Source organism: Balaenoptera ricei, chromosome 14 (genome assembly GCF_028023285.1).
Source record: "Balaenoptera ricei isolate mBalRic1 chromosome 14, mBalRic1.hap2, whole genome shotgun sequence".
Taxonomy (NCBI): Eukaryota; Metazoa; Chordata; class Mammalia; order Artiodactyla; family Balaenopteridae; genus Balaenoptera; species Balaenoptera ricei.
In genome coordinates this window covers 81,087,670-81,104,268 of record NC_082652.1, presented here as the reverse complement: position 1 = coordinate 81,104,268, position 16,599 = coordinate 81,087,670, and the positions used below count along the sequence as shown (strand labels likewise).

At 42.2% G+C, this 16,599-nt stretch overlaps 1 protein-coding gene across 1 annotated transcript in view; it reads right to left on the bottom strand.

Moving 5' to 3' along the window:
- Window positions 1-5,150, bottom strand: part of PHLPP1 (PH domain and leucine rich repeat protein phosphatase 1) — a 213,454-nt gene extending 208,304 nt beyond the window's left edge. Inside the window, exon 1 of the mRNA XM_059894348.1 lies at window positions 3,325-5,150. Within this exon, the coding sequence (XP_059750331.1) occupies window positions 3,325-4,840 (1,516 nt within the window). The 5' untranslated portion in view covers window positions 4,841-5,150. The remainder of the gene's footprint in view (window positions 1-3,324) is intronic.
- Window positions 5,151-16,599: the final 11,449 nt, after the last annotated feature.

Below are 16,599 nucleotides of genomic sequence, written 5' to 3'. Positions count from 1 at the left end.
ATAAGAGACTTCTTGTCAATATTACAGCTTAATGCCGAATCACCCCTTCTTGGTTTCCATGTAGGAAACCATGTAAGGTTTGATCATCCCAGAAGAGAAAAAGAGAAGAAATATGAGTGGGTAAGGAGTCCGTTCTCCTGAGCAATCCCAAAAAGTCAAACATAAAAATATCTTGTCCAAGACTCACGAGCCACAGTGGGTGTACTCTCCATTCTGTCAACATCATTTCCCACTATTACAATTTAAACTGAAACAGCCAGATGACTAAAGCTAAAAGGCAGTAGAAGAGACTCAAAAATATTAAAAATATAGTTTAGTACTGCCTTTGATTAATGACTCAGACGTCCCCAGGGAGTACAAAACATAATCTCATTAACGTTTTTAAGTCCGTAACCTATGTCGAGTAACCTAAATTCTTGAATATTTTTTCACCTAAAATTACTCTCAGGTAAAATTTAAGATGGCTGATCTTAAAGGAAAATTAAATGTTAATGTACCTAATATACTTAATACTTTACACAAGTTACTTCAGATAGAGCCATAATTAAATTTTTTCTTATTTAAAGTTAGCTAAGAGAATGGTTGCTTCAGAGGAGCAACAATTTTCAAACTAAGTTTTTCTCAACAACTCTGTAATTAGATAGTACCTTTTGTCCAAAGCCTTTTAGCTCATTAAAGACTTCCATTTTACTTTACCTGAATAAATATTTAAATATTCAAAGCAACCACAAATGGCTTTCAAAGCCTTTTAAGAATAACTTAGGCCAGGTTATAAATACTAAAATTTAACTGAAAGGTGACCTCAAGAGAATGAAAGTTCTCCACTGGACAAGAACTTCTCCAAAAAAAAAAGCAACTGATAAACAGATAAACTAGATGAACAACAGATAACGAGCTCAATTTAAATATAGGAAAATATTCAATTTTCCTATAAAAAGCAATTTCCTAGTCTATCCTTAACTCCACATACACAGATAAACAAAAAGATACGCAGCAATAAATTCAAGAGTAAGTTATATGTAACACTATAAAAACGAATGTGGTGGAAAACACCCCCTCAAAGGATCTCATATAAAACAAACGTTAATTCTCTTCTTATGGAAAAGAATTACTACCAAAACATGCCACTTTCCTGTTGGGTGTCCTACATTCCGCCTCAGCACAGGGGTAACTTCTAGGAATCTCCTCCAGCTTGGTGCAAACCTGCGCTACATGTGAAGTCCTGATAATGTTCCCGTGATGAGTGAGACCACCTTATACCAAGGCCCTTTTGTTCATCAGTAACTAAACTTCCTTGCAAAAGTTCAAGTGGACTCACTATATGGTAAATTTTGTTCTATGGCAAATGAATATCAACACAGACGTTTGCTATGTTCTTAGGCTTAAAATAAGCTCAACTTGCTATAAAATAAGCAATTAGACATCTTTGTAACATCTTTATAAAGACTGTTATATCTTTATAACAATCAGGCATCTTCCTTCTAGGACACCTGCATACCAGCTTCACACTCAAGAACAGGTTGGATGCTCTGTATGGCTTCCTCATTTAATTAGTTACTTTTACAAGCGTATTCACAGAGGTATATATGTATTTATATTGTGCATATAGAAATAAAGCAAATAAGTTCAGAATGAAGCAACAATTCCTGCTTTTCATAAAGAACGAAACAAAAAGATTAAAATGAGCACACCAGAAATTTGCGATTTACCAGAAAGATAATTTGTCACCTTTATACTGAGGTAAGTTTTTTTAAAAAAAACCTATATATCATCCACTTAGAACATTTTAGACACACTTGAAGAGACAATCAAGGGGAATCAAAGATTTAAATGTCATGACTAGGACACCTAAAACCCTTCCCATGGACATTTATCATGATCAACAATTCAGTCATAAGGAAAAGAAGGGATGCAGAGCTCTTTCCATACGAAATATGTTCAATACTGCTTATTTAACATATCCCTTGCTTTATATATATTTCCTTCAATGTAATTGGTTGGTTATAAGGGTATTTATCATTCTCATGTTAAGAAAATATTCTCATTCCAAGTGTGATTACCATTTACTGCTTTTGTAAAGTAACAGTATTTTACAAATTACATGAGCCACAGGAGAAAATGATATAGTTGTTGCTCCTACATGGAAGAAAAAAAAAATCACCTATTTTCTAGGCCATAAGCTTTTAAAGGCTTGTCATCCGGTTGGGATATTATCTTCAGATACTACAAATGCTATTGTATTATGATACGGTTTTCTTTACGAGGCAAAAATCCATCAGAAATCCACTTGAATTACAGAAAAACTTCAATTAAACGTAAACGAACATCTCACCAGGAATGCTACCAGTCTTGCATATCTCAATGTGTAATTTCTTCATTCAAACCGACTAAACTGCTACTGGGACACAAGTTGGACCAAAAACATATTAAGTTAGAAAGAATGGCTACAGATTAATGAAATTACAAGTGTGATTATTTTTCCACCACCACATACAACCTAGGTGGGGAAATAATTTAGTACTTTAGTAAATCTTGGGAAGATTTAACTCTCCTTTTAAGACCTTTAATCTAGAAATGAAAAAAAAAAGGAAGATTTTAGATCACCCTCAAGTCGTATTGTGATTCCTATATATCCCTATTGCAAGTCACATCGCAATGGTCAGTTCTGGCTATAAAGGCTAGAAGTAAGAAACTGAGAGAAAGAAATAGGCAAAACCACTTTTGACGCAAGAATCAAACTTACAGAGGAAACTGAAATAAAGCCAAAAAGCGCTGAGGGAAAGTATCACTAAAGAGGACCGCAGCTGCTGGGTTCCATCGAGGACTAAGTGGGCAAACGAGCAGCACCAGCTGATGCGGAGCGAGCTCCCGGGCTGCAACGGCAAGCCGCGGACAGTCAGACGGAGGGAGGGTGTTCCAGCGCGTTTCCCAAGGTCATTTTCCTCTGTAGGTATCACGTGCACGTGATGTTTACCTGAAATCCCAAACTGCCTCAAACCCAACAAACCGGTGAACAGACATCCGAAGGCAGCACCTTCACTGTCAAAGACACCACTGCTTCTTGCAGGAGTGCCTGCTCCCTGTGCTTCCTGGTGGCCCTGCCACCTCTCCCAGCTTACTTCCCAACCTCGGAGCCCCCAAGAACGACAAAAGCTCGCGGATTTTAAAACTGCTCAATTTAGTATCACACAGATCGTACTTGAAAGCTGTAGAGAAGTAACAGAGACTCCCGAGGACCCGCGCTGACTCTCGGGGTGGCCAAACATTTCTCGGGACCTGGAAGTGCTTATTCCCCACGCGTCAAAGTGCAGATGATCTCCTTACCTGCATAGAAGCGGATGAGGCAGCCGATCTCCGAGTCCATGCCTTCCTCCTGCACCCTCCACAACTCCCCAAAGCCCAGGTGGAAGAGGTAGTCATTTTGGATCTGCAACGGCTTCTCGTCCGCCTCCAGGCGCCGGGTGGTCTCTCCGTGGAGCTGCACGTACAGGGTGGGCGGTGGAGGCGCCTGCTCCGCGGTCGCCCCGTTCCCGTCCTGGGTCAACGGGGGGCGGCCGAGGGCCGCTGCTGCCGCCGCCTTCTCCTCCCGAGACCGATCGCGGGCGGCGCCGCCTGGGCCCTCGACGCCCCTCTGGGCTTTCGGCTGCGGCGGAGGCGGGGAGGCCGTCGGGGATGACGGCCGGGCGCCCGCTCCAAGCCGGGACAGGCGGGGCTGTCCCGGAGCCCCCGTCGGGGTCCGGGCCGGGGCCGGGTCAGCCTCCAGCTCCTCGGACGACGACGAGCAGCCGCCGCCGCTGCTGTAGGGGTCCAGCCGGTCCGACACGCTCTCGGCGCTGGGGCTCAGGCTGAAGCTCTCGGTGTCGGAGGCCGGGCCCGCGGCCGCGCCGTCCAGGAGCCGCGGGGCGCCCGGCTCGCCCAGGCTGGAGTCTGAGGGCGCGGGGCTGGCGCGGGAGGCGCAGACCGCCCACCCGTCCGGGGCGCCGGGCAGCGGCAGGTCGGCGGGAGGAGCGCGCTGCGGCCCCCCGACGGCGGCCAGTCCGCTCCTCCCGGGTGGCGGCCCCGAGTCCCGCGGCTCGGCGGGCGGGAGCCGGGGACCGGCGTCGGGGTGCCCCTTGCCCAGCACCTTTACCACGCCGCCGCCCTTGTAGCCCACCTGCAGCAGGCGGGCGGCCACCTCGCCGGCCGTGGTGTCCAGCGTGCAGAGCACCGGGCGCAGGTAGGTCGAGGCCATGTGGCGGTCGAAGACGTGCACGCAGCCCCGCTCGAGCTGGTGCCGCACCCAGTCCCTGTCCGACGGCTGCAGCTGCAGCATCTGCCGGTGCTTCAGGAGCAGCGTCTTCCTGTCCAAGCTCCGGGTGCACAGCGACGCCGAGGCCGAGCAGGAGGCGGAGAGGCCGGTGGCGCCGGGGGAGTGCGAGGCGGCAGCCGCGGACGACGATGAGGACGAGGACGACGAGGCGGCGGCGGCGGCGGCCGCGGACAGATTCCTCTTCAGCCGCCCTCTCCTCAGCAGCAGGGAGTTGGCGCCACCGCCGGCCCCGGGCACCGGGGCAGCCCCGCCAGCGGTGGGCTGGGGGGCGCCGCGCCTCCTCCTACGACCCGTGCCTCCCGGCCGGCCCGGCAGCAGCCCCAGCTGCGCCTCGCCGGGGGCCTCTTTCCGCGCCCCGCCGCTCGGGGCCGCCGGGGTCAGCGCGGGCTCCGGGCTCCGGCCGCCCCCGACTGCCGCCGCCAGAGCCGCCGCGGCCGCGGCCGCCGCTGCAGCCGCCGCCGGAGCCGGAGCTCGGTCCTCCCTGCTGGTCTCTGGGAGTCGCTGCGCCGTAGCCGCGGCGGCGGGCTCCATTGCAGTGGGGCTTCGCGCTTCCCCCCCAGCTCCGGAGACAGCGGGCAGAGAGAGAGGCGGGGAGGCGAAGGTGGGAGACGGCGGCGGCGCGGGGAGAAGGGAGAAGCCAATGGCGTTCGGCACGGCCGTTCCAGGGGATTATGTGGCAATTCGGAGCATTCCGTCGGTGTCTCGGTGTTCCATCCCGCGCGCCCGCCCGCTTGGCCGCCACCGCCCCCCCGCACACACACACGCCCTCCCCGCCCGGGTCGCGGGCGCCGAGCTCAGGCCCCGCCCACTCCTCCGCCTCACCCCGGCGAACCCGCCGCGAAGCTGGGCTCATTGAATATTAATCAGGCGCCGGCAGCGGGAAGGCGGGAGGCGGGCAGGGCGGGAGCTCCTCGGCGGGCCTCATGAATATGCATCACCTGCATGACGGCATTCCAGGCAGGAGAGGGGAGAGCAGGAGGACGGCGGTGAGGCGGGGCTTCAGGGTAAACAAACGGGACGGCGTACGGGGGCAGTTTCCCGGGAGGTTCCGGCGCGAGCCTCAGAGATGGAGAGGCAGAGACAACAGATGCGCGCGGTGCACCTTGGGAGTTGTAGTTCCAGTGCGCGAGCGGGCATGTCCGAAGGAAACGTGGTGAACTACAAGCCCCAGAGATCCTTAAACTATGCTCCTCCTTGCAGCCAGCCGTGTGCCCTGGACAGTGGGTATTCTGCCCTCTGCTGTTGAACTCCGTGCCCGGGAATGTTCTTGTTCATAAACTTGTACTTAGCCCACCCGCTCCCGCTCCCCAGAAGACTTTCGTTTTCCCTGCTAATTGAAAGAGAGGGCTTTGAGGGACTCTAAACGGCACAAAGGTCCCCAGCCTTTGGTGTTCACCTCCACCACCCACTGAACGAGCTTAGTGGAAATCGTGCAGCCCCGACCCGATCCTCCAGTTCCTACATCTGAGAAGGAAAAAGGCAAAGGGCTGAGATCTCATTTTTCCCTGTTGATCTTAAGGTTTGAAGTAACTTAATGACACAGAAAGCGATGGAAAGTAGAGGAAACGCGGGAATGGAGACACAGTGGGATATGAGATGGGCTGGTCCTGTATGTTCTCTCTTAACGCCTTCCCTTGTTTTTTCTTTCAACATTCAGAAAAAGTTATATTCTACGGCTACAATGTTATTCGTGGTCTGAAAAGTTGCACTTTCTTGTCAGTTGAAACAATACTGTAGGCTAGATTAGAATAGCGTACTATTTAAAAGAATTTAGTAAATTTTTAATTGAATTACTATTCCCCCACATTGTTTTATAAATCTGGATTTTCACATTTGAGACTTTTTCAACTTCATACTATCCAGGGCCTGCCTTAACTTCAATAAAGTTACTAAACTTGGGGGTGAATTGGGGGTGGGGGGTTTGAGGAAAGAGGAAGGAGAGAGAAACAGAGAAACTGGAACTTGTATCTGATGTAACAGAAACTAGTAAGGGCAGGGAAAGTTGTACTTGAGTTATCTACACAGTTTCATTGAAGAGGAATGGAGGAGGTTACAGGACCAAAAAATATATATTTATCTTGATTCTTGAAATTCCTGAAAACGATTTTTTATATTTTTCTTTTGAAGTATTACCTCTTGGTCTCATGAAACAAATGTTTATTCCATTTCAATTCAATCAACAGCACAGAGTTACATTTTTAAAATTAGGAAGAATGCAAGTTCTCCCAAGAGACATAAGATAGTCAAGTCAATTAATTTAACATATAATTATAAACATATTATATGCCAGGTACTCTGTTACAGCAATTGAATAAATCAGACACTGTCCTTGCCTTCACAGAGCTTATAGATTAGCAAGAAAGAGGTTCAACAAGTGAGAGGGATGTGGAGGAGGGGAAAATACTAGGTGCCATGGGAAGAAACAAAAATAAAACAAGAGAACTGACCTAGTCTAGAGAGTCCAACAATAGAGACCTCACTTTGGATGAAATTTTCTGGAACAAATGAAGCTGAGTACTTGCTGAAGGATAAGTCTCTGAAAGAAAGTAAAGAGGCAGAGAAAGAGGTAATGATCTTGAAGATGAATTTCAGCTGCCTAATCCTTATGTACCTTGAGTAGCACCTAACACAAACTATTCTAGAAATGAACAGTATTTTAATTTAGCCTTACTTTAATAAGGTTAAAAAACTAAGACTATGTTAAATTTCAGCACTAAAACACGGACTATTTACATTTCTTTATATTTTTTAGTTCCTTAGCTGATTTCCTGTAAACCTCTTTAATTTTTTCTATATTAAGAAATATAAATTAATTCTCATATATCTGCTTTCTAGAGTTATTTTTATTTAGCTAATGTAACAAACTCAAGGGAAGTTTGTTCTAATCAGAAATTCTGTCACCATTGGCCCCATGTCCATTTGCATCCTCTCTAAGAAATCATAGCACTGTTCTCAATAAGCTCTGAGTCTTGTTGTTTAGTTTTACACAATCACCACGACTCTTGCCTTTTCATCCTCTAGGAACTGTATTTACCCCTTGAAGTTATTTGTAACCAAAAAACCTCCTCCAAGGGGGAAAAATTAAAGAAAAAGCATTGGTCAGAGAATTCAGTATCCAAAGTATTGGAGTGGGGAGGGGTTGAAGAGTCTTCATACACACCTGCCAGACTTGGTATGAGGGATTACTAAATTGGGGGGAGAAAGGGAATAATGAATTATGTTCAAGTATCTCAACATGAAGAAAAAGGAAGTACATTCCAGCCTCAAAAAACAGTGGGTCCTTTTTTTGTGGGCGGGGGGAGAATGCAGATTATAATTTCTACACAGAGAAACTATTTCAGGCATAGTGTCTACAATCTAAAAGACGTCATATTCCATTGTATCCAAAATAATAGAAATCAGAGTTTAGGGGAGAGCAGAAAACCAAGGATCCACAGTGTGATCCATCCCTGGTTCCACCTCCAAACACCTTCAGTAAAGTTACTAAACTTGGGGGTGAGAGGAGAGAGAGAAAGAAATGAGAGTTCATAAAAATAGTCCCCTGAACACCAGATCAACTGGAACCTCAGAGTTTTAATAATAGACAATAATAAGGGCAATGAAACTTGTACTTGGAGTTTGCTGGTATCATGGAACATCATCCAGACCATCCCAGCCAACCCACGCTGTACAATTTCTCTGAATAAGAAAAGGATTTCAGTTAAGGACAAATGTTTTCTAGACACCCATGAAATCGCAGCTTCTCCTACTTAAAAGTAGAGTGGGGAATAGGCCACTATCTTGAAACCACATAACTCACAAATGCCCCCCATCCTTTAAAATGTTCCAAATGTACAATCTGATACCACATTTCTCACTAGCCACACTTTTAAAAGAACCACATCTTCAAATGCTAAAAGATAATCCCGAAAAGAAACAACAGATGTAAAAGTTGCAAACCCTGATGCCAACTTGTTAAAATATTTTCACAGCTAAGTATAGAAAAAGAGAACATAATTTTCAATTTACTGCCACAGTTTATTTTATGCCATGTGATTTATAACTGACTTGCTGTGTTTTGCATCTAGGTTAATCCTGTTCGCATCCTTAGATCCAAGATAAAAGAAACCATCTTTGGAATTTTTTTTCTAATATAAGCAGTTGGAATTTTAATGGAGGCATGAATTGATAGCAGGATTGGTTTCAGTCTGAATTGTTAAGGGCTCAGCTGTGTCCAGAAATAAACTCAGAAAGATGCAATATACAATGTAATACATTTAGTTAGTACATTATGAACAAGGAATATAATTATAGTTTCACATTTCTATATCCCTTGAGCTACTAGTGGTTTACCATCCCTAAATTGCTCACTATTTACTCATTAATTTTTACTATGAGGGACCCATTTAGCAAATTAGTGCTCTAGTGCACTAAATGGGCCCCAGGTGGCCAAACAGAATTCATATGTTCCCTGCTCACTGACAGGAGGAGACCTTCTCAGCTCTCTAAGGCTTCACCCCTCCCTCACAAACTTATCATCTGAACTCTATCAAGAGCTTAGATTACCACTATCATTTTAGGTAGTCTATTTTATAGATATGGCTTAATAACTTTTCAGATTTTAGTGCACACTTTTTTATCCTGTAATTCTTTGTCTCTTTCTCATTCCTCACATCCTGCCTCACAGAAATAAACGAGATGTGTTTGTCATCACAACAATGAAGTATTAGACCAAAAAATAGAGGCCATGTAATCCCACCACTTCCAGTAACAATATAAATTACCTGGAACGTTCATTCAACAAGTATTTATTAAGCTTTTATATGCAGGCACCATTTACGCTCAGTAAATAGTATAGGCAAAAATACTTGCCCTAAGAAAGCTTACATATAGGCATTGTCTTTTATTTTTTTAAGCTTTAGTTAAAATTGGCCTACTTTCTTCTTTTGTATAGATGGTTCTTGTTTCAGGCAAATGGGATATATGAAAATCTAGCTAGGGACTTCCCTGGTGGTGCAGTGGTTAAGAATCCACCTGCCAATGCAGGGAACACAGGTTCGATCCCTGGTCCAGGAAGATCCCACATGCAACTAAGCCCGTGTGCCACAACTACTGAGCCTGTGCTCTAGAACCCACGAGCCACAGCTATTGAGCCCATGAGCCACAACTACTGAAGCCCGCGCACCTAGAGCCCGTGCTCCGCAACAAGAGAAGCCACCACAATGAGAAGCCCACCACTGCAACAAAGAGTAGCCCCTGCTCTCCACAACTAGAGAAAGCCCGCACTCAGCAAAGAAGACCCAACGCAGCCAAAAATAAAAATTAATTAATTTTAAAACAAAACAAAATCTAGGTATATAAATTATATATTAGGCTATAAATATTTCTTTATTCTTTCTCTTATATGAATTCATCATAAAATTGTTTTAAATACTGGGCTCCCATAATATTAATACATTTAAAATATATTAATTGTAAAAACTGATTTATGCCCAGCTTTTAGAAATCCATTTTGGGTTCTAACAAGTGCCTAATACCTCTTTCCATCAAGATTCATGTCTAACAAATATCCTTCCTACATCATCCCAAAGCATTTCCCCCTGAATCTTCCATGACTAAAAATAGAAAAGTATCCTCCAGATGACTCCCCTATACTTATAGTCATTAATTATACCCTGAAGAATCAGCGTGGGAATTCTCTTTTTTGCCCCAAAATAGATTGTAGGAGACACACTTAACCCCTAGAAATCCTGCTCTTTTCCCCTCTATTTCCCACCAAATCCACTGGGCTGGACTCATAGATATATTTGTTTCTTAGGGCTTCCATAACAAAGTACCATAAACTGGATGGCTCAAACAACAGAAATTTATTTTCTCAAAGTCTGGAGGCTGAAGTCCAAAATCAAGGTGTTGGCAGGACCATGCTCCCTCTGAAGGCTGAGGGTTGGGTGGAGAGATCCTCTCTTGCCTGGTCCAGTTTCTGGTAGTTGCCAGCATTCCTTACCTTGGAGCTGCATTACTGCAATCTCTTCCCTCTGGTGTCTGAGATCACAAGGCCTTCTCCCTGTGTCCCTGTGTCCAAATATCCCTCTTCTTATAAGGATACCAGTCTTTGGGTCAGGGCCCACTCTAATCCATTATGATCTCACCTTAACTTGATTGCATCTGCAAAGGCCCTATTTCCAAATAAGGTCATATTCTGACGTTCCAGGTAGATGCCAATTTTGGGGGGACACTCCATCCAGTACACTAGATGTCTTGTATCGCTACTCAAGAGTGACAATCTGAAATTTATCAGACTTCTAGATTTCAGGGATTAGTAAAATCCTCCCCCCGGTCCTGCCTCCCCGAAAGAATTGATGTCCAAACTAGGGTTATTTACTTTTTACTCACTCATTTAAATATTTTTTGAGTCTCTGTTTTATGTCAAGCACTATGCTAGGAATTGAGTGTATGATAGTGAATAAAACAGTTGTAAGCACTGCCCTCAAAAACATTTTAAACTATAAATACCATAAAAATACATTTAATGCAGAAAAAGTAGAAAAGACAAATCTCAGCATAAAAGGTTCCCTTTAAATTGAACAAAGTTAATTTTATGAAAAGCTTTTTACTGTTTTTTTTTTTTTTTCTCGCCTTACCACAGATCAAGAAAAATGCCATCTCAAGCCAGTACCACATCTCAGACTTGGCATTTGGGAATCACAGTGGTAGAGTTTGCAAAGAGGTACCATCTCTAGTGCTCCTCTGTTCTGTATCCAGCAATGGATGGTTATGGTAAACACAGAGCTGTGACTTTCAGGAATTTTATAATTTACAACCATCTGCTGCCAGATGGATCAAAATATTACCAAAAAAATGACCACTGCACCAGTGCCATAGCATATGTATAATCTTACCATACCTCTAGTAAAAATGGGATGCCAGGAAAATCAGGCAGAGGGGATCATGCTTAGGTAGGTATATTAATAGTCAAATATAATGATGGTGACAATGGCAGAATAACATTCTCAGTCTTCTACACATTCCATAGTTTGAAAGGTGGCTTCATGTAATATTTGGGGGAATTTAATAATTTATAAGGTTGGAAGTCAGAAAGTCCTCATTATGGTCCTGGTGCTATACTAACTAGTTAACTATGACCTTGGGAAGGCATTTGACCTTCAAGGAGGCTTCAGTTACTGATTTATGAAATGAAGGAGTTGAACTAGTGTCTCTAAAAAATCTCTCCCAGCTCAAAAAACTTCTGATTTTTGGCTGAAAGCAAAATTGTCTAAATTGGAATACTGGCAAATGTTTTTGTTAGTCACAAAGCAGAGGCCTTCACATTTAGATGATATTAATTTGAAATAAAAAGGCTCTTAAGGCTGATTCTTGCCATTTAAAGGAATTTTTAATGCATTTAAAATAACAGCAGGATTATTCTGACATTTAAGAAAACTGCTGGGTTTTCAGTCCTTTGAAATATAAATTTGTCATGAATAGGAGTCAATCCACGACAACGAGATCCACAGCTTCAGATTTCCAAACTCCAGGGTCTTTATCAGTTTTCCCTTTTATGGTCACAGGTGGGTAGAAATCTCATTAGCACAAAGTAAGTTCAGCTCACAGAAGCTAGAACATCCGCCCAGTGCACCAGGAGACACAGACAAGGATGCTGATAGCAGCGACAGTTCACAGTGCCAAAGCCTGGGATCAGCCCTAATGTCCATCAACAGCAAAACAGGTAAATAAGTGGTAGCGCAGCCATACATTGAAATACCAACACTACAACAGCAATGAATAAAATTATTACAATGCTTGCTAGGCGATATGAATGAATCTTTTTTTTTGAATTTTTGAATTTTATTTTATTTTTTTATACAGCAGGTTCTTATTAGTCATCAATTTTATACACATCAGTGTATACATGTCAATCCCAATCGTCCAATTCATCACACCACCACCCCCACCCCCCCGTGGCTTTCCCCCATTGGTGTCCATACGTTTGTTCTCTACATCTGTGTCTCAATTTCTGCCCTGCAAACCGGTTCATCTGTACCATTTTTCCAGGTTCCACATATATGCATTAATATACGATATTTGTTTTTCTCTTTCTGACTTACTCTGTATGACAGTCTCTAGATCCATCCACGTCTCAACAAATGACCCAATTTTGTTCCTTTTTATGGCTGAGTAATATTCCATTGTATATATGTACCACAACTTCTTTATCCATTCGTCTGTCGATGGGCATTTAGGTTGCTTCCATGACCTGGCTATTGTAAATAGCGCTGCAATGAACACTGGGGTGCATGTGTCTTTTTTCTTTTTTCTTTTTTTTTTTTTTGCATGTGTCTTTTCGAATTATGGTTTTCTCTGGGTATATGCCCAGTAGTGGAATTGCTGGATCATATGGTAATTCTATTTTTAGTTTTTTAAGGAACCTCCATACTGTTCTCCACAGTGGCTGAATCAATTTACATTCCCACCAACAGTGCAGGAGGGTTCTCCTTTCTCCACACCCTCTCCAGCATTTGTTGTTTGTAGATTTTCTGATGATGCCCATCCTAACTGGTGTGAGGTGATACCTCATTGTAGTTTTGACTTGCATTTCGCTAATGATTAGTGATGTTGAGCAGCTTTTCATGTGCTTCTTGGCCATCTGTATGCCTTCTTTGGAGAAATGTCTATTTAGGTTTTCTGCCCATTTTTGGATTAGGTTGTTTGTTTTTTTAATATTGAGCTGCATGTGCTGTTTATATATTTTGGAGATTAATCCTTTGTCCATTGATTCGTTTGCAAATATTTTCTCCCATTCTGAGGGTTGTCTTTTCATCTTGTTTATGGTTTCATTTGCTGTGTAAAAGCTTTGAAGTTTCATTAGGTCCCATTTGTTTATTTTTGTTTTTATTTCCATTACTCTAGGAGGTGGATCAAAAAAGATCTTGCTGTGATTTACGTCAAAGAGTGTTCTTCCTATGTTTTCCTCTAAGAGTTTTATAGTGTCCAGTCTTACATTTAGGTCTCTAATCCGTTTTGAGTTTATTTTTGTGTATGGTGTCAAGGAGTGTTCTAATTTCATTCTTTTACATGTATCTGTCCAGTTTTCCCAGAACCACTTATTGAAGAGACTGTCTTTTCTCCATTGTATATCCTTGCCTCCTTTGTCATAGATTAGTTGACCATAGGTGCGTGGGTTTACCTCTGGGCTTTCTACTTGTTCCATTGATCTATATTTCTATTTTTGTGCCAGTACCATATTGTCTTGATTACTGTAGCTTTGTAGTATAGTCTGAAGTCAGGGAGTCTGATTCCTCCAGCTCCGCTCTTTTCCCTCAAGACTGCTTTGGCTATTCGGGGTCTTCTGTGTCTCCATACAAATTTTAAGATTTTTTGTTCTAGTTCTGTAAAAAGTGCCATTGGTAATTTGATAGGGATTGCATTGAATCTGTAGATTGCTTTGGGCAGTATAGTCATTTTCACAGTATTGATTCTTCCAGTCCAAGAACATGGTATATCTCTCCATCTGTTGGTATCATCTTTAATTTCTTTCATCAGTGTCTTATAGTTTTCTGCATACAGGTCTTTTGTCTCCCCAGGTAAGTTTATTCCTAGGTATTTTATTCTTTTTGTTGCAATGGTAAATGGGAGTGTTTCCTTAATTTCTCTTTCAGATTTTTCATCATTAGTATATAGGAATGCAAGAGATTTCTGTGCATTAATTTTGTATCCTGCAACTTTACCATATTCATTGATTAGCTCTAGTAGTTTTCTGGTGGCATCTTTAGTATTCTCTATGTATAGTATCATGTCATCTGCAAACAGTGAAAATTTTACTTCTTCTTTTCCAATTTGTATTCCTTTTATTTCTTTTTCTTCTCTGATTGCCATGGCTAGGACTTCCAAAACTATGTTGAGTAACAGTGGTGAGAGTTGACATCCTTGTCTTGTTCCTGATCTTAGAGGAAATGCTTTCAGTTTTTCACCATTGAGAATGATGTTTGCTGTGGGTCTGTTGTACATGTCCTTTATTATGTTGAGGTAGTTTCCCTCTATGCCCACTTTCTGGAGACTTTTTTTATCATAAATGGGTGCTGAGTTTTGCCAAAAGCTTTTTCTGCATCTATTGAGATGATCATATGGTTTTTCTTCTTCAATTTGTTAATATGGTGTATCACATTGATTGATTTGCATATATTGAAGAACCCTTGCATCCCTGGGATAAATCCCACTTGATCATGGTGTATGATCCTTTTAATGTGTTGTTGGATTGTTTGCTAGTATTTTGTTGAGGATTTTTGCATCTATATTCATCAGTGATACTGGTCTGTAATTTTCTTTTTTTGTAGTATCTTTGTCTGGTTTTGGTATCAGGGTGATGGTGGCCTCAGAGAATGAGTTTGGGAGTGTTCCTTCCTCTTCAATTTTTTGGAAGAGTTTGAGAAGGATGGGTGTTAGCTCTTCTCTAAATGTTTGATAGAAGTCACCTGTGAAGCCATCTGGTCCTGGACTTTTGTTTGTTGGAAGATTTTTAATCACAGTTTCAATTTTGTTACCTGTGATTGGTCTGTTCATATTTTCTATTTCTTCCTGGTTCAGTCGTGGAAGGTTATACCTTTCTAAGAATTTGACCATTTCTTCCAGGTTGTCCATTTTATTGGCATAGAGTTGCTTGTAGTACTCTCTTAGGATGCTTTGTATTTCTGCGGTGTCTGTTGTAACTTCTCCTTTTTCATTTTTAATTGTAATGATTTGAGTCCTCTCCCTCTTTTTCTTGATGAGTCTGGCTAATGGTTTATCAATTTTGTTTATCTTCTCAAAGAACCAGCTTTTAGTTTTATTGATCTTTGCTATTGTTTTCTTTGTTTCTATTTCATTTCTGCTCTGATCTTTCTTTCTTTCCTTCTGCTAACTTTGGGTTTTGTTTGTTCTTCTTTCTCTAGTTCCTTTAGGTGTAAGGTTAGATTGTTTATTTGAGATTTTTCTTGTTTCTTGAGGTAGGCTTGTATAGCTATAAACTTCCCTCTTAGAAGTGCTTTTGCTGCAACCCATAGGTTTTGGATCGTCGTGTTTTCATTATCATTTGTCTCTAGGTATTTTTTGATTTCCTCTTTGATTTCTTCAGTGATCTCTTGGTTATTTAGTAACGTATTGTTTAGCCTCCATGTGTTTGTGTTTTTTACGTTTTTTTCCCTGTAATTCATTTCCAGTCTCATAGCATTGTGGTCAGAAAAGATGCTTGATATGATTTCAATTTTCTTAAATTTACTGAGGTTTGATTTGTGACCCAAGATGTGATCTATCCTGGAGAATGATCCGTGCACACTTGAGAAGAAAGTGTAATCTGCTGGTTTTGGATGGAATGTCCTATAAATATCAATTAAATCTATCTGGTCTATTGTGTCATTTAAAGCTTCTGTTTCCTTATTTATTTTCATTTTGGATGATCTGTCCATTGGTGTAAGTGAGGTGTTAAAGTCCCCCACTATTACTGTGTTACTGTCGATTTCCTCTTTTATAGCTGTTAGCATTTGCCTTATGTATTGAGGTGCTCCTATGTTGGAGGCATATATATTTATAATTGTTGTATCTTCTTCTTGGATTGATCCCTTGACCATTATGTAGTGTCCTTCCTTGTCTCTTGTAACATTCTTTATTTTAAAGTCTATTTTATCTGATATGAGTATTGCTCCTCCAGCTTTCTTTTGATTTCCATTTGCATGGAATATCTTTTTCCATCCCCTCACTTTCAGTCTGTATGTGTCCCTAGGTCTGAAGTGGGTCTCTTGTAGACAGCATATATATGGGTCTTGTTGTTGTATCCATTCAGCAAGCCTGTGTCTTTTGGTTGGGGCATTTAATCCATTCACGTTTAAGGTAATCATTGATATGTATGTTCCTATTACCATTTTCTTAATTGTTTTGGGTTTGTTTTTGTAGGTCCTTTTCTTCTCTTGTGTTTCCTACTTAGAGAAGTTCCTTTAGCATTTGTTGTAGAGCTGGTTTGGTGGTGCTGAATTCTCTTAGCTTTTGCTTGTCTGTAAAGCTTTTGATTTCTCCATCAAATCTGAATGAGATCCTTGCTGGGTAGAGTAATCTTGGTTGTAGGTTCTTCCCTTTCATCACTTTAAGTATATCATGCCACTCCCTTCTGGCTTGTAGAGTTTCTGCTGAGAAATCAGCTGTTAACCTTATGGGAGTTCCCTTGTATGTTATTTGTCGTTTTCCCTTGCTGCTTTCAATAATTTTTCTTTGTCTTTAATTTTTGCCAATTTGATTATTATGTGTCTCGGCGTGTTTCTCCTTGGGTTTCTCCTGTATGGGATTCT